The sequence below is a fragment of the Motacilla alba genome, chromosome 1 (genome assembly GCF_015832195.1).
Source record: "Motacilla alba alba isolate MOTALB_02 chromosome 1, Motacilla_alba_V1.0_pri, whole genome shotgun sequence".
Classification (NCBI taxonomy): domain Eukaryota; kingdom Metazoa; phylum Chordata; class Aves; order Passeriformes; family Motacillidae; genus Motacilla; species Motacilla alba.
This window is the reverse complement of record NC_052016.1, coordinates 34,196,751-34,216,378: the sequence shown is the minus strand read 5'-3', so window position 1 is coordinate 34,216,378 and position 19,628 is coordinate 34,196,751. Positions and strand designations below refer to the sequence as shown.

The window sequence follows — 19,628 nt, the reverse complement described above, 5'->3', positions numbered from 1 at the left end:
TCATCATGTTACTTTAAGAAAGGAAAGGAAGTTGCAGCTCCCCTAAAAAGTAATTTTTTTCTACAGCACATCACAGCCCCCATGACACATCATTACTACTGTTTCAATCCCTGCAGGAGAATCATTATCTGTGAACTAGTGCATGTTCATCAAACACTGCATCCTGCATGATGACAAGAGCTTCACTCCAAAAAATTAATGAAGTGCACGCTCAGTGCTAAGCAGCCAATGTCTCTCTCACTTCAATAAGTCTAAACTTAATTGCCTCACCAGATTATGATAGTGTTGTCAGATCAGAAGGCTGGAAACTACTGAATAATAATGATAATAATAATGATAATAACAATAATAATAATGATGAAGATGATGATGATGCCTTTTTGTCCCCCAAGAACAAGGGAATAACATGTCTACTAATTTTTGTCTTTATAAAATAAAGTTTACTTCAGGATTTGGCCAACAGATACTGCAAATTGTTTTCAAATCTTTGGCTGCCAGTATCCTTACAGAATAGAGACCAAGAGAGTCTTAAAAACCAATAATGGCTATTTTTAACATGGGTGCACAGAAAAAAGATAAAGCTCCCTTCTTTCATTCCCTGGGCATTCCTTTAACAACTGTGTAGGAAACAATCAGAGATCAACAGGGAAAAAAGTGCTGAAACCAGCTCACTTACAATTGATGGTTTCTCCAGGATTAGAGTGGGTGGCTTAGGAACAGGGCTTTCTACTTTTTCACAGACAGGGGGAGGCTTCTTTGGCTCCTTGGCTTTATTTTTCTTCTCCAGTAGTGCCTGCAAAAGACATCCAATTTAATGAGAATGCAGGTAGATAGAACAACATAACAAGGCCAGTCCTCTAGATACTGACTGTTGCTGACTACACTGACTACAGGGAGCTGAAAGCTTTGCAGGCTTGTGGAATCTATTTGTTACTGCAGATCAACTGAGAAACTGACTATGGTCAGTAGATGAGGTTATTGGATGGTCAGAAGACATTGATGGAAATGTCAAAATCATATGTAAGAAGGAAGCAGGAGTTATTTTACTGTATTTACCAATAAGTCATCAGCACTTGTTAGTCACCTAAAATTAACCTACAGTGGATATGAACTTTACCTCTAATTCTCAAATAATTAATTTTCTAGGAATGCTGTAACTCTTTAACAATAGGCAATGGTTGTTACTGTGGTTTAGAAACGTTAGGCAGTCGGGAGGTTTTATGAAGGGGTCACTTGAAGAGGGTATTGTCACTGTTCTGTGACAGTGAAATGTCTTTGTATGATAAGCTATTACTGCACAAGATTGAACCAAATGACCCCTTCCTAGCAAAATATATTTTGGAACTCTGCTCTATTCATCTACAACTGCCCAGCAGTCCTGTGGCACCCACAGCAATTGTACAGGTGGACTGGGGGCAAAAGAGAAACTGTCTTGTCCAAAAAGTTCCTTCTACCAAGAAAATGCAAAAGCCATTAAGTGTGGGTTTATCTTGCTTGCAGCTGATTGGTGCAGATGTCACACTTTGTCAGCAGACTAGAGTGGAAGTGCCACCACATCCTCAGCTCTTTCAAGACATTTCAAATTGTTTAAAAAGTCCAAGTCCTGCCAATTTCCCACCCCAGCACCTTAGAACTAGATATTCAGATAAGCATTTCCAACTGCATGACAATGCTTGCCTGCTGTAGGACATGACGCTGTGGCTTGCACAGAAAGGGAAGGGAGTATATCCATTTAAAGTTCCTTCAAAACTATAATCCTACTACTGTCTGGGTTGGAGCTTCAGTCTTTATTATTAAAAGACCATATTTCGGCACGGGAAAGCATGCATTTTCCTTTTTTCACTCTCTCTCTTTCAAATGTGCAAATACAGTATTTCACCAGGGAGAGAAATCAAAAGAAAAACTTTATAAAAAAGTTCAAAGCTGAATTTAGCTCTCCAGTAACAGGAAAGTGATGGCATTTGCACAGAATTTAATTGTGAAATTAATGAAGTTTTGAAACTCCAGTAGTCATTGTACAAAAACCCTTCTTGCATGTAGGATATGATCTTTCAGGTCAGGATAATGAATTGCTCCAGAAAAGGAAAGAGGTTTCTAGGTGGAGGGGATAAAATATTTACTATTGAAAGCTTCTTAAATGGTCCATGTTAATAATGGAAGAATCAGAGCCTATAAACTGCTTTTCAGTCATGTGAAAAGGTTATAGCTCAAAAATGTTGAGAGATTTTCTGAACTGTGTTTTGTACGTGAAGACCTTAGAGCTCCCTAGCATGAAGACTGTAACAGTGATTTATAAGGAGATTTGCATGGCAGGGCAAGGGAACCAGAAAGAAAAAGCTGCTGTAGTTGTGACTTTCTTGAAAACAATGGCTACTATGTTTATTAGTACAATCTTGCATTCATAAGAATTTTCCTATTAAAACTGTGGCCTCCAAAAATGTTTCCTGCTAACCAGAATAATGAAATATAACCAGACTAACAACTTTTAAAGACAAAAAAATCTATGACTAATTTGGACAAGAGGGAATCCTTATTAATGCAGATTTGAGATGTACTGCAGTTCTTAGAAGTGGCTTTATGTTATCATGTCAGCACTATCTAGTGCGTGCTTGACTATCTTTACTAAGTTAAAAAAAATGCTTACCATTTGTTTTCTCTAATCTGATGCTTTAAATGATTTTAAGATTTTAACGTAAGAAAAGAAAAAGAAAATATAGGGGTTTTGCCTAAACTGGTTTTGCCCAGCTTAACAAGTTCTCATTTGGAAACAGAGACACCACGATTCAAGAATCACTACAAAAATTCTTGATTTTAAAAAATAAAAGTGCTAAATTTCTGAGCAACATACACCAAATGTTACTGTCTACATATCATACTCAAATTTTCCTGATACAGACTACATTCCTTTATTCAGGTAACTGGTTCAGAGTCGAGGTAGGATCTGACTGGATTGGACAGTGAAAGAACAAAAGTCATCTCTTTTCCATTCTCCTGGCAAATGCAGTGAACAGCAAATGGCACTCATGCTTTTCACCATACACCTTGGATTCTCAGCGAGCTTCTGAGACAAGCAAAACACTTGACAGGATAACAATTTAAGAAGCAACTCTCCATTCAAAGAAATCATTCAATCCATTCTTTAGATTCCTCCATTATCTTTTCTGGGATCCTCTCCATTCCACAAGATCCTAGGTATATTTGATTTTTGTGTACAGCACAAAGTATGCAGTCATGGTTCTCCTTCTTCGTTTTTGCTCACAAATGATAATTGTGGGATTACAGAATCACAGAATCAATGAGTTTGGAAAAGATCTCTGAGATCATCAAGTCAAATGGCAAGCAGACCATGGCACTGAGTCTGTCTTTTTTTCATGTCCAGTCTTTCTTTAAACACCTCCAGGGACCATGACTCCACTACCTCCCTGAGCAGCCCATTCCAGTGCCTAATCTGTGAAGAAATTCCTCCTAATTCAAATCTAAACCTCCCCTGGTGCAGTTTAAGACTGTGCCCTCTTGTCCTGTCACTGGTTGCCTGGGAGAAGAGGCCAACCTCCACCTGGCTGCAGCCTCCTTTCAGGTAGGATCACTGAGGACAGGCTGCCAACCCGCTTAGCAATGCAGCAGGGCTGCTGCATCTTGGCTGATCAAGACTGACATAAAAGCTCTCAGAGCCTGTCTGAGCATGAGCCAAGCAACACTGTGTGGAGATCTGCTCTTGAAGAAATGACTGCTTAAACAGCCTTCCCTATGCTTTGAAGTTGGCAGAGCTTTTCTCCAGAGACATTCTTGGCCCCTCTACTTCTCTACCTCTTTCCAGCAACCGGATGAAGGAAAACAGACATGGTGAGAATTGCGCTTAATGCTGAGGTGAGAAGTTTCTGGTTCTGACCTCATCTTGATAGAACACTTTGAAACCACCTGATGCTTCACCCCTCTTCAGTCACCAGAGCATAGAGGGTCTGCTTAAAGTCATGTGTTGTTCTGCACTGGGATGTCTTCTACCACCTCCTCCACTCCTTGGTGTATTCACTTACCTAGCTGCATTTATTCCCTGCAGTAGTTATCTGTAGTGGGATGTTATGTCCTTAATGCCTTGGATTTTCATACTAGGCTGTCTCTATAATGGCTCACTTGCACTCCTTAAAGCACTGTTAGCTATGCTGGCTAGAAACTATTTTTCTCTGTCCTTTTACTGACCTGGCTTAAGATAAAGATTTTTGTTTTTACTGTAAATTTTGGGTCACTCCTGTTTCTGCCATGTTCTCTTATTTTAGAGAATTATTCAAAGACTACTGAGTGTACATACTACTTCTGCAAAAGGTTTCAGGATCATCCTAAAAAAAAGTCTGCCTCTCAGTTGCTATAAACCAATGCAGACCAAGGGATCTATGTCAATTTAAGAAAGAAAATGTCCAGAACTGTCTGCATTTGTTCTGCATTCCATCTTTCTTTGTCCACCAGTTTTTCTTTGAAGAAACATTATTGTGTGAGCAGCCAGCATTTGGCTGCTCACACTTCCTCTCTGTGGCTACAGTTCAGACACTTCACCACAGTCTTTCAAACCATGAGGAGTAATTTAGACACACAGAATACAAATGGTGTAACTGGAATTCAGCTCCAAAAGTTTGGACTAAGATTCTGCTGACAATGAGAACCGTGTTATGATGCAGATTACACAATTACTTCTTGAATTTTATGCAAACCGTCCCAAACTCAAACCCCTTCAACACTTCTGTGTCTTTAAAACTACGAGTTTTGTCCTTACTCTTGAACAATTCCTTTAGTACTCAAGATTTTCTTAGGAAAGTTTCTTTCTGGATAATAATGAAATGCAATACTTCATCTTTACAAGATCCAGCAGAATTTAAATTTGAGATAATATGATTGATTTTTCAGACCAAGATTTCAATTTAAAATTCAGCAATATCAGGTTACTCTCTGCTTTGAAATTATTATTACATTACACTAAAACAAAAGAGGTATATATATGTATAAATGTAAGTGAAACTTGCAAAGCTTTACAAATTAGAGTCACTATTTTCCAAAGATACAGCAGCCAGCCAAGAATATTCCTGATTTTACAGGAAGGTAACCCTCAACAGCATCACAAGAAGTATACGTAAAAGTACATGTAATTTACAAATATAGTGGGTTGCAGATGCAAATGAGGCACTTCTTTCTTTGGTGGTTAATTGCATATATGGACACCTCATCTGCATGAACAGTTGTGATAAATTAAGATATGCAAAATGCTCTTAGCATGTTTGCAAATCAGATGCTGTTCTTAGGGAACAACAGTGATATGCATCCACCATGGTGACCTGATTTTATGAGTGGGGTCATTTTAATCATGCCTTGCTACAGATGCTTTTACAATATGTACTTAAAATGTACTTTTAAAATAATGTACAAAACTTTTAGAATATGAATCCAGATTCACTTTCTTTAATTACTGGAAGCTTGACAGTGTAGCCAGTATTGTATTATAAAAAGGAGCAATGAGAATGAGAAAAGGGTGAGAATTTCAAATTGACATAATATGTTCCAATCCAAATACCTGATCTGTAAGAAGACAGGTTTGTTTGTGCTTGCTGTCTATAGGATTGGAGCAGAAGCAGGAGTGAGAGTACTGATGGGCTGAGTATCAGAGCAGTACTGGTCAAGCCTGCAACAGTCTGCACATTTGATTCATTCTGTCCTAGAAGCTGTTTTACAGAATAAGAATTCAGCACAGGAAATTGGGAAGAAGCTTACACATCTTCCCAATTGCACTTATGAGCAGTTCAAATCTAAGAGGAACTGACATGCTGCTGGATGCAGCTTCATACCTGGTGAACTTGTGCCAGGACTACCTCTAGTCTTCCTGACCTTTTAATATAGCCAGTCTTAGTGATAATGCATTTAGGTTTTGGAGCTTTAATCTTGAACGGGAAGACAGAAGGCTGGGTAGATTTTTCCAGTTCACACAATCCTAAGATTATAATATGAAGAAAGGTTATAATACATACAAGGATTTTAATACAAACAGTAGTTAAGCAGTGGAGTGATGGGGAGGAATTTTAGTAATATCTCAAGTAAGTACCTCCCACAACTAAGTCTTCCAAAATGCCTTACCTGCAAAGGTGTCAAGATAGTAGTTTTTTACCGCATAGTAGTCAGAATTGTTGTCTGGGAAAAAACCAATTCGAGACAAAGGAGCGTATGTTTGTGATGCAAAGTCATTATACTCTCTGATGATATCTCGTCTCTCCAGCTTTCCCATCCAATTCTTCCTCTTAGCTATCAGTTTCCTGAGCACTGAAAAGGAAATACAAATGTGAGATGGTTGACACAAATAGTTCTACAAAAGCCGTATCTTTGTCAATTCACAAGAGCTTTTGCTAGATAAAATAAAAACATGACAAACCAAATGCTGGCCATGCACATTGATATTGTGGATACAACCTATTTCATTTTGAATAGATGGTAACCTTGTGAAAATAGAAATGGCTTGTCTGAAAACTGCCTCATAACCCTCTCTTCCTGTCTTTCAAACTTACTCAATGCACAGTCATGCTGAATCTTTCTTATTTTCTCTTCTTTAGCCTTCTGATGATTTTGCCAGTGGTTGTTCAAGCGCATGGCATTCAGCTCATTCTGATTCTCCTCCTGCCTCTGCAGCAGCTTCTTAAAGACTTCCATTTGAACCTTCTGCAACCTGCAAGGAAAGAAAAGGTCAGGCAGTATTGAGTGTACTCTGCAGTGTTCTGCACGATGCTGTCACCATCAAATCCTACATACCTTTACAAATAGCTCATATTGCATTTCTCGTATTCAACCTTTCATGTTAAAAAGGGAGTTAAGCACTGGTAAAATATATTGTGGTAGCAGACCTGGAGACTAAGTTTAAGAAAAATATCCCTTCCCAAAATCAGGGTATTTTCACAGAATCAGAAGGCTTGTTGTACCCTTCAGCCAATCCCCTAAACCTTCTTGCTCCTCCTCTATTCAGCCAATAATTAAAAGAAATAAAAGAGTATAAGTGGACTCCTACTTATCTATTTCCTCTTCTCTATAGGCCCACTCCTTCCTTTCCATAGCCTCCATCATCTTCAACCTCTTTGCGATGTTTGAGGGACTGTCCATGGGTGGCAGAGCTGCTTCCCAAGCACGTTTTTCCCGGATGCGGTCAATAATCTCCATCTCAGCTTGTCCTGCTGGCAGCCCCCGACCTTACAGGCACAAGAAATATTAGCTGTTTGGGAGATGGCAAATCCTACAAACAGCCACCACCAAAAAGTATGAGAGGGCTGGATGGGTACAGGCCCATGTGGTAAACACAAGCAGAACTGCCAAAAGCCAGAAGTAAATGTTTCTAAGGCCAGCGAGATTCTACAGTATGAGGCATGGTAGGACCTGCAGCTGCCACAGTTCAGTGCACACTAACACTGGCACTTCATTCTTCTACTGCAGGCTGCAACGGGATAAAAGCTTTTCTAGGAAGATACTTTCTGAGAATGAGCACTTCCTTTGGCATGTACAGTGTTCATCATCGTTACAGGTGAGACACTGGGAGACGAGGATCACAGGTATGCTTGGGGGCAGCAGTCTTCACACTGTTTTTTTAAAATAATGTTCAAAACTCAGAGCAGCTGAAGAACAGTGGGTAAATGGAAAAACTGCTCCTAGTTCCCGTTTGTGAAAAATGACCTTTTTTAATTGAATGGTCCTCAAAACCCTTCATTAAATGCCCCAGAACCATTAGGTAGAGAAATATCATACTTATTTTAGAAACAGATAAAATAACTGCCCCAAATGCACACAAAAAAGACCATCAAAGCTGGCAATAGACTTGAAACCTGACATTGAAAAGAAAAGAACTTCCTGCTAAAGAAGCAACATGATTATTATAATTTATCCTAATTTCACAACTCACCCCAAGTGAGTGTAGCAAGTGTCAGAATTTCAGGGACTGAGCCACTGCGGACTATATATTCAGGGGAATAGGGGTCTGTCTGTGCTTCACCATCCCTGTAATCTGTCTGTGTCCCCAGAGTTCGGAACACGAGGCCAAGGACCTGGCTGTCTCCTGCAGCTGACAGGACACGCGACTCTGTCCTAAAAAGAGGAGCAAGATGGAAGATTGGTCACATTCATTAAAAAAACCTCCAAGCAAACAAACCAGAAACACGACAGTCAAAGGTGGGAGTCTTAAATGTGTTTCGGTATATTTTAATATTACTCCCACTGATGTTAACTCCATGATCTTTGGTAAAAGCAGACTGAGCCTACACTGAGTCTGAAACACCCTCCTTAAGTAAATAATTCAGAGATCTTCTAGTTTCAGCTCTCATGATTATTACATACAAATCTTCCCTACCTATCCATTCTAAAGCATTGCATTTAATGGACACAAAATCGTTGAAGGAACATGAAGTAGGACTGGTTCAATTTAGTTTACATGTTTCTCTTTCCAACAATTCCAGAATAAAAATTTAATTCTGATATAAGCACGTGCAATTTCCATTAACTCTACCAGGAAGTGAATTTTATCATGTGACCTCAAAATTTGATACTCTCTGAAAATCACATTAGACTACACTACTGATGCTCTACATCTCTGAGCAGCATTGCATCACAGAGATTGTAATAAAATATCAGAAGACTTTCCAACAATATTGCTCTAATAGTGAATCTTTTTGCAATATTATCTCTTCTAGAATTCAGAGACACCTAGCTTTTTGTTTCAAGCCTCACAGTCTTAACAACTAGAAGCACATCCTTTATTCGCAAAGCACTACTTATATACTGCAAGCAAATTCTGAAACAGTCCATAATCTATTTCCTCTAGAATTCTCACTGATGAGAGCAGCACCTTACCTCTTAACAAGCTTTTCCTGTTGGTTCATTATGAAAAATAGTGGTCACCAGCTAAATAGTTTCCTGATCTTTTTCTGGTGAGATGTTACCCATTACAACAGTAATTTTACAACAGTAATTTTCCAAAAGTCACTACTTACTCTGTCTCTGTATCAGCAACAGATTCTGGAACACTTGCTGGAGGCAGCTTAGAAGAGCTGAGAGGTCTGAAGAGAGAGAATGAAAGTAAGACAAGGATGAGCCTAAAAGATCATTGTGGTTCAGAAAAACTGCAGTCCACTAAATTCAGTGGAGTTAATACTGATTTTCCACAACTGTGGTTCTGTTAGTTGCATGTTTAAGAATTGTGCATAAATATTAAAGAACTATTTCATAGCTAAGGAGGAAAAGAGGAAGTTTCACCATTAAACACCAGGGCTAAGTGTTATTCTTATAAGTCAAAGCAGAAAGTGGAGTTGCAAAACAAGAGAATTAATAAAGTTAGTTTTGAGTGTGTTCCCAATATTTTGTGTATGTTTCACTAATTACCTTACTTTTTTTACTTCACTCACTTTTTTGAAAGAGTAGTGGTTTTTTTAATAACTGCTTGAAATCCTGAAATTCATTCCAAATTTAGTTGATAAGCTGGTTTGGACTTATCTAATTTTATTGTTTCATTGTTTGCAATATGAGGTATCTTGAAAGTGATTTGGGCTCAACTACATTTTAATAATTCCTTCCTAGGCAATCTTACAGTTTGCATACTGCAGTTCTCTATCGATTTCCCTTAGCCTTTGGGAGACTTTGAAGTTTAATTTCATATTGCAGAAGGTAACATTGTCTTTGTTCTTTTAAAACTGTTGATAAAGAAGCCATAATAAACTTCAACTTATTAAAGTTTGCCATTTTTTTATATTTAATGTGGATATAGTGGCCAATAGCTGCTGAGTAAAATAGGTAAAATAGTGAATGCAATTCAAAGTGTATGTGACTAAGGCAAGAATGGTAGGCTTGGTTCAGATCTCGAGTCCATTGCTGACCTGCAATGTCTTTGTGGAAGGAGCAGAGCAGTCCTGCAGTAGGAGACATGGATGAAAAATTAATCAAGGTTTCCCTTTGCTCCCTTTCTGCTCCTGGAAGAAACTGGGAGTTAAAGGGTTCCTTTTTAAGAAAACACCTTTCTAGGGGTCTGGAGAACCACACTGGCTTTGTAAATATCTTCTTCCTTTTCACAGGATGATCTACAGCCCAAGGCTTTCTTATTAAGTACAGAATGCCTGATATATTTGCTTATATGCTAACTCATAACTGAACATTCTGTCATAGTGTGAATTTAGAAACACCTTGTTTTTAAGACCTGGTTACTATTAAAATTTTCTATTTTATCAAAGAACTGATCAAAGTACTGAAGGAAAATACAGAAAAAATGATGCTCTGGCCTTTACTTATGTGCTCTTGAAAACGCACAGAAAGAAGATGAACCCTGTTTTAAATCAGTTCATTCCTTACCGTGCAAAATATTTGTAGCGATTCCTTCCATCAACTTCAGGATCCTCATACACAACCCGAGGTAGCTGAAGAGAAGACTGACCTCTGAAAGCCAAAATACAGGACATCATTTAGAAAGTACATTCAGAGCAGTTATCTTTTTTCCTTCTGCCTTTTTTTCTCTCTCTCCCTTCTGGTTGCACTATCCAACATGCACACACTACAAATTCCCCGCAAGCCTCACACTTATACAAGCAATTATATTTTGTTTTTTTCACATTTACTTATGTAGCAAAACAATTTGACACTTTATTTCCCACTATGTGTGGTCAAGAGATGGTCTTTGCTGCCTTTATTAAAACTTTCTTGTACATGCTTGACATTGTAAAGGAAACCACTTTTACTGGAAGTGGGGGGAGCAAGCTTATTGTCTTAAAAGTGAAACACTTTCCAAACATGTGTAAAGACAGAATGAGCAAAGAAGAACACATTTTCTGCCTTTGAAAAGTAGGTAAAGAGATTGTGAGCAAATGTTTAAAAACTAAGAATCAGCAATTTCAATTTGAGTTCTCCAGTAAAGGAGAAAAATTGGGACAATTGTAGGAAAGTTTCAAAATCTACGCTGGAACAACCATATCTTTTGCAAGAACACTTCTTTTTTTTTCCCATTTTGAATTTAAATTTTGCAGATGGTTTAAATTTTTCACTATAACATCTTGAAGAGTCTTCTTTAAGACTTTGGAAGATCATGTGGAAAACCTCATTACGGCAGTCAGTGAGATTATGGGTAGAACTGAGAAATTTGAAAGTTATTAACCAGGATTGCTATTTGATTTCACAACTGCTTTATACTCCAGTCATACTCTTCTCAACCTGCACAGCTGTTAAAGACAAACAATAGAAGTTCTTACCGGAGAAGTTGTGGATGCCCATCCCTGGAAGTGTTTGAGACCACACTGGATGGAACTCTGAGTGAAAGGTATTCCTGCCCATGGCAAGGGGATTAGAACTACATGATCTTTAAGGTCCCTTCCACCCCAGGCCATTCTATGATTCTATGATGATTTTATTTATTTGAGCTGTGTATAAGGCAAGTCCTGAAGGCCAGGTTTTCTAGACGACCATTTTTGGTAACTTGTACGAATTCTGACCTCAAGATGTATGGGCTTGTGGATACCGGGGTTGGTTGCTGATGCCTGATTTTAATTACAAAGGTATATTTACAGAGATACAATTAACAATACTTAACATTGCTTGACAGCTGAGATCAAAACAGAGGATTACATGCTGAGACCTGTTGTCTTCCAAGCCCTCATCTAATTCCTGCAAACTGTGCTGAGGAATCTGGGGAGGCACAGTATGGCTACCTGCCACAGGAAAGCTTCGAGCGAGACGCTTCATTAACCTCCCATGACATACAATTTACTGCCAAGGTAAGTTTAAAGTCATCTCTTCCCAAGGCTTTTAGTCACATCACATAAGAAAAGAGAAGGGAATATTTTGAGATGCAATGTCGTAACCTGATATACTTGCTCAGCGCTAATCAACCTATTATTGTGAAGTTGTGTTTGTAATTCAAATGAGTTAATTGAGCTGATGGCTAGCTCCATTAGCTGACTCTTTACATATCAGACTGTTGCTCCATCCAGATGGATTTGTGTTTCATTCAGCACAGGTGGGCACTTATTCTTATGATCTAACTTTATTAGCATAAACCGTTCATCCTGTTATGATATAGTTATAGGCACAATGGGAACCCAGGGAAATAGCCCTTTTTATTCCACAGATCCTGCCTCTTGCATGTCCTTGACTCATATTTGCTGACTTTGCTGAAATAAATGAGCATTTATTCCCAGTAACCTTGCAGAAGCAATGCAACTACTGAGAAGACAGCTGGGAAATATTCTGTCTTCCCTATCAGCAGCACTGTCAATCAGTGCAGGTTGAAACAGAGGGGATGTACTTCTCATTTTTTGTTAATTGCAAGACATTTTGCAAATACATGTTGTTGAAATGCAAATTAACTTTAAAGCAGAGCAGGTGTCAAGTTGTTACAGAATTGCAGGCAAAATGTAAAAAGCCACTGAGGTGTTCATGCGCTAGGGACAGTCTGAAACACTGAAAATAGTACTAAGAAAAAAATACTCCAACATTTTTTTAGTATGGAAATGAGAAGCATATGCCTTTAAAACTGAACAAAATCAGGTGTGAAATCCACTGTATCACTCTTGAGCATCTTTGAATATTGTCTGTCATGTGGCAGAACTCAGTTACCAGCAACCCCAGAGCAAGCACCATCTGAAAAGCCCATGGTCTAAAGTCAGTTGCTTAAAGCAGAAAGAACCTTTGCAGACAAAAATCTAGGCTGATGCCCACAGTCTTGAATACAGCTACAAGAGGAGTTAAAAAACCTGTGGTGTGGCAAAACACATAAACTTTTTTTTTAATATCTGCTGAATCAGAACCCAAACTGTGACACCAGGAGAAAGCTCAGCCAAGAAACCCCTGCACTGAAAATGTGGTTCCCTGGTTCAGGGCCCCAAGGACCCTGGAAAGAGCAGCAAAAGCAACCTAACCAGCTGCAATTCCATGGGACTAAAATCAAAGAGCTCCCACTGAAGTAACACACATGAGTCACTGAAGTCTTCATAACTCATCTGATCTGTAAGAGATTGAAATAACTCTCTTCTTTTTCATGGCAACCGCTGCAAAGCAGATAGCACAGGGATGAAGGAATGTGCAACATCCACCCTGTAAGAAACAGATGGGTAACCATACTCCACAACAGCTGCAATCTCTTAATTTCAAGGGAAATATAAGTAGGAGCAAATTGCAGTCATCTCCACTTAAGCGTGCATGGCTTTTTGTTGGTTTTGTTCGTATGTTCGTTTTAAATTGTCCAACCATAGAACACTTACACAGCAAGGCGCTGAAGAGCCTCCAGGCGCTGCTGAGCCCTCCATCTTCGACCAATATATGCAGGCACTGGATCTTCACTCTTGACACACAAACTGCAGGCTGGAAAATGAATCAGTCCAGTAGCCATGCTTCAGAATATTGGTGCCTTCACCTAGCATTTGTGTGGACACAAAGAAGAGAGGCTGTAATTTAGCCACTTCAAACAGTATTAAAGAGAGCATAATTCCAGCCTGCTGTGATTTACAGGACTGCACATTTGGGAAGGGGAAAGAAGGCAGCATACGTATGCTAATGATGTCAGCTAGTTAGATGGTTCTTCTCAAGATGTGGAGCATACCAGACTAGCAGCAGATGCACAGATCTGTCTTCTGGCTGTTTTCCAGTGCTAAACTTATACTGAAAACCAAAAGGTCTAATGGTTTGTTACATAAAAAAGTTAGTGTGCAGTAACTGTGAATGTGCAGCAATGTGAACTTCTAGCACATTACCCCATGTAACTCCCTCCTATTTCTAGTGCTCTAGAAATTAAGTAACATATTCCACTTGCAGGGTAAAGTTACATTATTTTATACTGGAACAATTTTAGCATTTGTTAAAAATAACTCAAAGGGAGCTAGCATACAAAAACGATCACTTTAAACATCTACACCCTTCCTTTTAAGGACTAATTTCCCTGGGTAGGTATGCCTTAAATTGCTAAATTTACGGTTGCCAATAAATCTTTGCAATCATAAGTGATGTTGCTCTATTGGCTTGAGCTTCTGTACAGACTAAAATCAGAACTGAGTTGTGAATTGCCCCTTTCATTTCAGCAGGTGCTAACTCAAATGCATACCGGTGACATTTCAGGAATACTCACCAGAATATAAGACAGCATCAGCTGATGAAGATCTAGGCACCCTACCATGAGTAGCTATTTGCTGTGCACGAAATTGCATTTTTGTTCCATTTGTCTTCAAAAGGAGTTCAACTTTTGAGCATTTGGAATACCCTATGAATTAATACTACCACAACCTAACTTTGTCCATCCCAAATTGTGAAGCTACGGATTAAGAATTCAAGGATGTAGGGGTTTGAATTGTACATTATACACTTGCTGATTGATTCTAAAACATGTTTTATGCAACAGTCTGCCACCACACCCATCTGCACCATTACACCTGTGACATGGCAACTTTAGTGACAGGATGCCTGTTTACTTCATCTGGCCTGAACTGTTAGCACAGCCATATTGTTGCAAGGGTCTCAGGGATGACAGGCAATGTTCCCAGCCCTGTCTCTCTAGGGACAGGCAGACAAACACTTTTTTGTTTTCATGTAGATGTAAGAAGTATTCTGAGATAATGTAGCAAGAGATATCCAGCAACATTCTTCAAAAAAAAATGCTCCTTGACTCCATTGTTGGAAAGCTGCTCAGGGCTTTTCTCCTTGCTGTATAGCAATGAAGTCTGAGTTCAGAATATCTGTCTTGCAGCCTCAGTCACATGCATAGCTTCAGGAGGACTCTGTTTAAAATCCAGTTCATTGTGCAGTTGCACCAAGTCTGTTTTCCTCTGGCATTCTACCTGTATGCATCCCGTGCAGCTATCAATCACTGTTGTCTGAAGGTGTGACTGCAACCCCCACAGACACACCCTAGCTGCTTTTAAACTAGCTAAGGGGAATACTGACAGCAGGGGAGCAAATGCAGTAGGAAGCTAAGCATGGGCTAGCTAGGTAAAGATTAGCTAGGAAGTTAAACTCTGCTAATTCTGTATGAAGAACCAGCATGGATTTTCATGTCTTTATTGGCTGCTTAGATGTTGCTATATATTTCATTTTAGTCTAAGTAGGCTACATTGATCCATAGTGCAAGTATCTCCCAAGGTAAGGAACTGACAGCTCCGCTTGAACAACAGTCCAGCAGATGCCCACTTATTTTATTAGATCTAAGTAACATACATCTAAGTAACATACACAAGCTATAATTAACAGCGTTTGAAGACAGACTATTAAAAATACTGACACACAGCTTAGGAAATGACTCAGAACTTGAAGCTGGGTATTTCTAGGCTGCTGTTAAGAGTCACCATAGACCAGCAATCATGGTTTCTCCCTGTGTTGTCTTGTTTTAGATAAATTTCTTTCTCTGCTTTATATTTTGCTGTTTTAAGGGAGCAGCTTAGGATGGAGACAAAGTTTCTACCCATGTGTATGCAGAAAAAGACAAGGTGAATAAGAGAGCTGTCTTCGGCCAACACCTACCAGTCTATCACCAAGTTGAGTGTGGACATTTGACTTTGGAGGGTCCTTCTTACTTCACAGTGTGTACAGGGGGTCTGAAAGACAAGTGAGCAAACAGAACTAGTTACATATTTGAGGAATCAGCATGAATCATCAGGCTCCACTTCCTTCTTTAAAAGTCGGTCCATAAGAGAGAGTATAAAACAAACTAGGAAGAAAGAACTGAAATATATGTCTCTGCATCAAACAGATGTCACCACCATGCAAATGAGCCTCAGAGCTGAAATCCTACTGCTCTGTGGAAGATACAGGTGAAAAATCTAGTAGGAAAATTTGCTTTCTTTGGAGGCACCGTCAGCTTAAGCAGAAAATGTGATGACACGAAACATTAAAAGGAAGACATGGTGCAATGGTAATCAGTGGAAATATCATACTGTACATGATGCTTCCCTCTGGGACACAGAGCTGGCTTTGCTCCAGCTAATGTTTCACGGTCCCAGCCTCATTGGAGCCGCCAGCCCTATCGCTGGCCCGCTGCTCGGGCGGCACCCACCTCGTGCCGAGCTCGGCGAGGGCCCTGGGGCAGGGGGTCCCTGGGGCGGGGAGGCCTCACGCCCCGTCCCGCCCAACTCCCAGCCCCCGCCTGCCGAAGGGCTCGGCCTTGGCCGCACCGGGGCCGCCGCCCGGGGCTGCAGCGGGGCGGGGCCGCGGGCAGAGCGCTGCCGTCTCGGCCGGGCCCGGTACCGAAGGAGCAGCCGAAGGTCCGGCCGGGAGCCCGTCCCCACCGAGCGGCTCTGGCGCGGTTGCCGTTCCCATGGGCACGGCGGGCGGGCGGGGCCGGCAATGTCCCGCCCCTGCGGCCGGGCGTTGCTGAGGGCCGGACCCTGCCCTGCCCGGCCCTGGGGGTGGCTGATCGTGACTCCACCGGGGGCAAACGCGCCCCTCGGGGTTTTCCCCTGCTGCTCCCGGTGTGCTGCTGCTTGTGCTCCTGCTCCGTCCGGCACACCGCGCCCGCTCTCCGCAGAGCCTTAGGGCTTCGCCGTGCCGCCTCCATCTTTGGCCGCCTCCGGGAGAGCGGCGCGGGTGTGGGGATGTGGCTGGACTTTGAGGAGGACAGGGCACGGGCGAGGCAGGGAAGGAAGGACGCGTGTATTTCTGATTTTCAGCAGCTGCTGCTGGAGTTGTTTCATGTGATGCCCCCGGGACCCTCGCGTAGTGCTTAGGAAATCTGGTTTAGCAGTTACAGTTAGGGACAGGATTCATGCCTGGATATTCTTAATCTTGGCTTTGCTTGTTGTCAGCTAGGACTTCTGCAGCTGTGAAGTGCTGAAAGTGAATCCAGAGAAGGGCAAGGGAGCTGATGGAAGGGTCTGGAGCCCAAGTCCTGCGAGGAGTGGCTGAGGGAGCTGGGCTTGTTTAGCGTGGGGAAAAAGGAGCCTCGGTGGCCTTACCTCTCTGTAGAATTCCTTGAAAGGAAGGTGTAGCCAGCTGGAGATTGGCCTCTTCTCCCAGGCAAACAGTGACAAGACAAGAGGACACAGCCTATAGATGTACCAGAGGAGGTTTAGATTGGCCATTAGGAGGAACTGGACATTGGCATGGACTGCAGGGTGAGGTGGTGGCATCACCATCGGTGGAGGTGTCCAAGGAAAGAGTGGATGTGGCGCTCGGTGCCATCGTCTGTTTCACACGGTGGTGTTTGGTCATAGGTTGAACTCAGTGATTTCAGAGGTCTTTTCCAACCTAATTGCTTCTCTGGTTTTGTGAAAATAGGCTTGGAAAATAGCCTCAGAGAGGCTGCAGGCGTTTTTTCATCTGTAGAGCATCTCAAGAGGCCCGTAAAAAGCATTACAAATAAATATCATGCTTTGCAAAACATTGCTGTTTCCTCATGGAGGGGGCCATCCTTTTCTATAAGAAACAAAGTTGGAAGCTTCTTTTTGCTAAATGTTAAAACCAGAAAAGGCTAATGCTTTTGTGAACATAAGCAGATTTGCAGGCAACGATGCCTAGGAATAGGACACAAAAAACAGAGAAATTGAAAATGGGCCTTCTCCTCTGTCTACAATCTTGAAGCAAGTCCCTTATGTTAGTTATTTTGTGTATAAAACCATATATCAAAGAGTTATTCACAGCTTTCACATCAGACATAAAATGCTGGCCCCTCAGTACCTCATTACAGGAAAGCAGCTTTAGGACTGTAGTTCCAAATTCCTTGGCTCTGTGAATTTACTTGTAGACAATTTAACTTTGAATGCTAGTTTACTTTCTTAAAGGCCCATCCCTTGCCTAAGGCAACAGCAATTTTTAGGTTAGTGGGTCAACTGAAGATGTGTCTGAACAAAGAAATGCTGTCACAGCTTTGTTTCTGACAGACATCATCTACATCTGTACATCTGTAGGATGTGACTTCCCACAATGGATTGATCCATGCCCTAAAGATACCCAGCAGTCTGTAAAGACCCTCATTTTACTAAAGAGCTTTACAATGTGATGCCTTATAATTTTTGATGTGGCAACAAAAGCCACTTTTCAATAGAGTTCCCTGGCATTTCACATTATCAAGTTCAGTTTTCCTTTCTTGTATCATGATTTCCAAGCTGAAATTTTTCCACGCTGAACATCTGCCTTGGGGTAATGAGGTGTGTAAACTGTACTTTGGCCAAAAAATTATTCTTTGTTGGCTCCACCCTCTGATATTTTTCCACTTTAAGGTTTTCAGAGATGACTAAATACAGGTGGCCTGGACTTCTTTTTTCTTATGTGGAATGGATCAGATGTAAACGAAGTTGAGAAGGAACAATGGAATAATTAAATGTGTTCTTGAGAGTCCTACAAGATAGCAGGGCATAGCCAAACATATAAGTACTCTCTGGAGTCATGTACAACCAAAAAGGCTCAGTCCCATTATTAACTTTTACTGCATTAAATTGGACTAAATGTGAGATGTTGCCACATTTTTCTTTGTTCACCATGAGCTGCCTGGCCCTGCTGCCTCTGATCTGTTGAGTGCTGGCACCTGAAAGACTATGTAGGGAACCAACTCTGGAACTGATGTGGCTGAAAACTAGCTTGTCAAAAATAAAAGCTTTTAGGTCACTGCATAGCTGCCTGAAGAGCAGTACTTATTCATGGGAGGTGACAGGTATATGTGGTTGAGTGATAAAGCTCAAGGTTAAGGTTCATGGAACTTGCTTTGATTAGAGTGTGTGTGTGTAACTGTATTTCTAAGAAATCTCTGTGAACTACAGGTATAAACAGTGGACAGCCTTACAAGTGTTAAAAGTTATGTTGATTATTACTATATCGAGTGTTCTTTGCCTGAAATCTCCATATTCTTCTGGACCTGAAGCTGTGTGAGACCTGGCCAGGGCCCCTAGCACACTGTTTTGTGCTGTGGAATGCACTGCGAGGGCTGAGTGGTGAGGTTTGGTCTGAATGGATCTTGTTTATTTATTTATTTATTTGTTTGTTTTTAATTTAAACCACATTTCCCAAGAAAAATATTCCAAAATACACAAGGCTCTGAGGAAATATTTGATCCCAGGCATTAACCTTTGGCAATCTTCTCTATGATCAGCACTTTAGAAAAGTACTCAGAGCTTATCTGGTAGTTTGATCTGTGTATGTCAGGGACATATCCTGTTGCTCTGGTGAAAGGGAGCTGCAGTCAACTGAACTGTAGGCAATCAAAAAAGATTCTTATTTCCTAAAAAAAAAAAAAAAAATCAAACTTGACTGATGAGCTTTCTGCTTAGATCTGTGGGCCATAGGGCTGGGTTTTGGGTTTTGGTGGGTTTTTTTCCATTAATAACTTTTCCAGAACAAGACTGTATTGGTGAGCTGGGGTGTTGTCTATCTGGATATTTTTTCTGGATATTTTTTTAAAGCCACTTGGCTGCAGGGCACACCAGGTGCTCAGATGTATGAGTAAACTGTCCACACCCTTGAGAGTTACTGCACAAAGTCTGAGCGGATTAACTTTGCATGTTGCAAAATGGCAGAAAAGTGCACTAGTTTAGCTGCCTGTGACAAAGGCTGAGCCAAATTAATTTTACCTCACATTAACCTTGAGATAAGATGGTGTCATTTGCTGCAAGATGAATTACTGCTACTCTGTTGATGGACTTGTTATGCTGTGATGACTTGCTGATGTATTT

The 19,628-nt window shown here is 40.8% G+C and overlaps 1 protein-coding gene across 1 annotated transcript in view; it reads right to left on the bottom strand.

Annotated features, from left to right (window-relative positions):
- Positions 1 to 16,271, bottom strand: part of CFAP91 (cilia and flagella associated protein 91) — a 29,299-nt gene extending 13,028 nt beyond the window's left edge. Inside the window, exons 1-11 of the mRNA XM_038139886.1 lie at positions 16,022 to 16,271; positions 15,490 to 15,563; positions 13,245 to 13,396; positions 10,348 to 10,431; positions 9,000 to 9,065; positions 7,916 to 8,097; positions 7,034 to 7,211; positions 6,540 to 6,697; positions 6,115 to 6,297; positions 5,829 to 5,971; positions 677 to 793 (exon numbers count right to left, since the gene is read on the bottom strand). Coding sequence (XP_037995814.1) covers positions 677 to 793; positions 5,829 to 5,971; positions 6,115 to 6,297; positions 6,540 to 6,697; positions 7,034 to 7,211; positions 7,916 to 8,097; positions 9,000 to 9,065; positions 10,348 to 10,431; positions 13,245 to 13,372 — 1,239 coding nt within the window. The 5' untranslated portion in view covers positions 13,373 to 13,396; positions 15,490 to 15,563; positions 16,022 to 16,271. The remainder of the gene's footprint in view (positions 1 to 676; positions 794 to 5,828; positions 5,972 to 6,114; positions 6,298 to 6,539; positions 6,698 to 7,033; positions 7,212 to 7,915; positions 8,098 to 8,999; positions 9,066 to 10,347; positions 10,432 to 13,244; positions 13,397 to 15,489; positions 15,564 to 16,021) is intronic.
- Positions 16,272 to 19,628: the final 3,357 nt, after the last annotated feature.